The sequence below is a fragment of the Penaeus monodon genome, chromosome 31 (genome assembly GCF_015228065.2).
Source record: "Penaeus monodon isolate SGIC_2016 chromosome 31, NSTDA_Pmon_1, whole genome shotgun sequence".
NCBI lineage: Eukaryota > Metazoa > Arthropoda > Malacostraca > Decapoda > Penaeidae > Penaeus > Penaeus monodon.
In genome coordinates, this window is record NC_051416.1 from 7,264,822 (window position 1) to 7,265,026 (window position 205).

General features: G+C 62.9%; 1 protein-coding gene across 1 annotated transcript in view; it reads left to right on the forward strand.

Moving 5' to 3' along the window:
• LOC119592836 (carbohydrate sulfotransferase 10-like) overlaps window positions 1-205 on the forward strand; it is a gene marked incomplete at its 3' end in the record, with an annotated part of 7,901 nt that extends 7,696 nt beyond the window's left edge. The window contains 1 exon segment of the mRNA XM_037941739.1: window positions 51-205. Coding sequence (XP_037797667.1) covers window positions 51-205 — 155 coding nt within the window.

Consider the following 205-nt stretch of genomic DNA (forward strand, 5'->3'; position numbering starts at 1 on the left):
CACAAACGCCCCGCAATCCAGCTGTGACCCTCTCTTCCACCCCCCCCCAGGGTCAGGCGACCTGGAAGCACCTCCGGGGCAACTCCTCCGCACAGCTGGCTGACGGCTTCTTCGCGCAGCTGACCCGGCGACAGATGGCGCAGCTGCACCGTCGCTACCGGCAGGACTTCGAGCTTTTCCAGTATGACATCAAGGACTATTTAGC